The following is a 3,428-nucleotide window of genomic DNA, read 5'->3' on the forward strand; positions in this document are numbered from 1 at the left end:
GTGTTCTTCTGACTCACCCTTCCCATAATGGGCAGGTTTGTTTAAAGACAAGAAACCACGGCTCTGATTCGCGCCTATTGAAACGGGCATCAGGTGCAAAGGTGACATTTTGGACGTTGATAACGCAGCCGGAGCTTTAGGAAGCACGGTCGATGCCTCTGTTGGTGGAGACACACCTGGCTGTTGGTTTGGTCGCTCCTTCAGAACCTCTTTTTGTGCACCACTGCTAAAGAGAGGTTCCCAAGTCATTTTTCCTCTTTGGGAGCTTTTTGGTGAGGTTCGAGGCTTCGTGCTGGGCAAGACTGGTTCAGGGGTGGAAGATCCCTTGGTGCTGGCGGTATGTGTAGGTGCTGCAGCACTGTGAGCTGTGCCGATTGCTGTTGTTGGCGGTTTGATGCTGGAAGGCTGGGCTCCATCCGTGTTTGTCCGAGATGGAGCACTGCTCTCCACTTTCCACTGAGGAGAGTGTTGGATGCCCGTCGTGATGAAAGGCACGATTGTCGTGGCAGCTTTTTGCCTCGCACTGGGTTCATTTTCCTCTTCCCCGAGGAAGGCTGTGTTTGGATGGGCACCCGCTGGGTGCTCCAGTGGCACGTTCATGGTAGAGGGGGGGGACAGAGGTGCCTCTGGGCTAAACAGGTTGATGGAGCTGCTTAAATTATTGAAGGTTGATAAATTTGATACGTGTTCTGTGTTCAGTCGAACATCCGCAGCTGTACCTCCTCTGGCAGATCCTGGCCTCCCAAAGTTGTATCTGTGCTCTTTCATGCTTGGTACACATCCTGGTCTGACAATTCGTCTCCTGCCAGGAATCTTCCTTCGTCTTCCATGTTGCAGCAGCAGGGCCTGGGGTGTGCGCGTTGTAACATCCTGGACAGTCTGAGTTGGCTGATGAGCAGCGGTAGCTGCAGCCAGCAGTGGCTCAGGAGTTACTTGTTTCCGAGCACTATGAAAATAAACATCCTGACCAAATTCAGGATGCGGTTCACTGGCTGTCACTACAGACATCTGACGATCTGTGTTGGTAGAAACCTTATCAACAGACTCAGTGACAACATGTATCTTGTCCACCGCGTTTTGGGAAGTTACAGGCTTGCTGGTGTCGGTAACATCCGTCCCGGGGGTAGTGGCTCCAGACTTCAGACGCTGGTGGCTGCCCTCCCCAGCGTACACCAACCTGTGCCGAGCAGGGAGGCGCGTGGATGTTCCGCCTGCTCCATCTGCTGCGGCCAATTGTTTCACACCCTCTGCTGATACCTGACTTAAATCAGATCCTTCCCCGGAGTTTGCAGTTGTGGGTTTTAGATGTGATTGTGGCCTTCTGCTGTCAGGCGACACAGACAGTGGAAGAGGCGAGGGCAGGGGCATCACTGCCTCTGCCACCGGGACTGGGGTGTTCCCAGCAGGAGTGTTCCCCGCGGCCGCCTCCAGCCCTGCAGCTCTCCCGTGTCCCATCGCTCTCCCCGGGGCAGACACCGCAGCCGTCGCTGTCACTGGTATCAGGAGTTCTTCTTCTGGAGACAGATCGCCAGATAGTTCCTCCTCGTCCCCAGGTACCGCTGGGAACATATGGAGGACTTGGATGGGTGGCTTTGTGGCAACTTCTCCTCGTTTCTCTGCCGATGCAGAGATGTTCCTCTTTGTTTTTTCCAGAAAGGCTGCCCAGCGCTGTGGATCCACCCTGCGGGCTGAGGAACCGAACTGTCTTCTGTGTCCCCTGAACCGCCTGCTTGTTCTGTCCCTGTAGGGCCAGTAGGTCGCTGTCCCGTAGCCGTTCCTCTTCTGTGTGACCCAGCTCCCGGATGCGGAGGCAGCAGGCTCCCGGTTAGCTGTCCAGGCAGCTGGAGGACGTGTCTGTGTCACAGCAGAGGCCAGCATCGCTTGGCCAGAGCCGTCGCCCTCCTCCCGCTCTCCCACAGCCACCTGCTGTTGCTGCAGAGCGGCTTTGTCCTTTCTGATGAACACCTGGAAAACCAGAAGGTCGACCCCGTACCGGTTGGCTGCAACACAAGTGAAGTAGCCGCTGTCTCGCTCTGTCACCCCTTGTATTCTCAAGGTGCCGTTGTCAAAAATCTGTTTGTTTCTTACGGAATGATGAAGAACCGCGTGCCCAGGTAACACCCAGCTGACGGCAGCATCGGGAACGGCCGTGGATGTGCAGGGAAGGAGGAGCGTGCTGCCGACGGATGCAGAAAGCTGGGCTCCGTTCACGCTGCCGTGCTCGACGTGAGGGTCGACCACAGTAATTCTGAACGTGAGGGCGTCCGCGTCGTTGTAATTTGTGCCTATGCAGTGGTAAAGCCCGGCGTCAAAAGTGTCAGCTGTCCGTAGGGTGAATGTTCCCGTTTTAACCACGATGATTCTTCCATCCTCGCTGATGTACGGGGCCTGGACCTTGCTCCCATCAGCCAAAATCCACTCTACCACAGGAGCGGGCTCCCCGATGGCTCGGCACTCCAGTTCCACACTCCCCCCAACTACAACAGTGTGCTCCGTGCGTGTTCTGTTGTCCCTGGAGATGATGGTCCAGCTATTTCTCACCTGGTTGTCGTCAGCACCGGGCAGAATAACCCGAGCATCGGTGGAGTACCGGATGTGCAGCGTGCTCAGCGTGGTGGCTGTCCTGTCCAGCTGCAACGCCACCTCGCTTTGCATCAGCCAGGAGGGTTCAGCGCTCAGCTCTGCCTCTACATTGGTAAAAAGTTCATCTTTTTCCGAGTAGATTTGTTTGTATTTGTAACTCACAGAAGGCCCGTTAGTTGCCAGGAGTGTCCTTTCCAGTTTTAAGGGAGAGTTGCTGTACAGTGCCAGGATGCTCCACAGCTGCTGGATGTGTTCAGCGTCGATGCCACACACCAGGAACGCTGAGAACGATGTTCTGAGAACTGTACTGTTGCCGTCTTTGTCAAAGGAGACGGGAGACATTTCCTTAGGTTTCTGGATGCTGCACACCAAGTTACTGCGACTCCCTGCTTGGTTGGTCATGTTCAGAACCACGGATCCCAGAGGAGCTACAAAGTCCTTGGGAGACACGGAACTGGAGTCCCCGTCATCCGGCACTGTGAGGTTCTTCACTTTCAGGGAGTTGTGTATGGCTGGCTTGGCGCAGGTTAGCGATGCACGAGGAACATGGACTAAGCTTTGCCCTTTTCCATCTCTGGGACTGGCACAAACGGGGCATTGCTGACCCCTGGAACTCCTGTCTTTTTTGCACTTTATAACATCTGAAGGGAAGAAAAATGCAGTAAGTTTCTGTGATACAATTTTAGTATTAAAATAAAACATATAGCTACCAGCAAGCTGTTCTCCTGAATAAAATATTAACAAGGTTTCTTTTAAAGTAACCTATGAAAACCTGAAGTAGCCTAAGAAAACCTGTGATTTTTTTCTGATAAAGGACGTAAGGACCACTGGCATTGCAGAGCAGC

The 3,428-nt window shown here is 53.9% G+C and overlaps 1 protein-coding gene across 1 annotated transcript in view; it reads right to left on the minus strand.

Annotated features, from left to right (window-relative positions):
• Positions 1 to 3,224, minus strand: part of LOC104462973 (immunoglobulin superfamily member 10-like) — a gene marked incomplete at both ends in the record, with an annotated part of 3,424 nt that extends 200 nt beyond the window's left edge. The window contains one exon of the mRNA XM_010075143.1: positions 360 to 3,224. Coding sequence (XP_010073445.1) covers positions 360 to 3,224 — 2,865 coding nt within the window. The remainder of the gene's footprint in view (positions 1 to 359) is intronic.
• Positions 3,225 to 3,428: the final 204 nt, after the last annotated feature.

Source organism: Pterocles gutturalis, unplaced genomic scaffold (assembly GCF_000699245.1).
Source record: "Pterocles gutturalis isolate BGI_N339 unplaced genomic scaffold, ASM69924v1 scaffold36191, whole genome shotgun sequence".
NCBI classification, from domain to species: Eukaryota; Metazoa; Chordata; class Aves; order Pterocliformes; family Pteroclidae; genus Pterocles; species Pterocles gutturalis.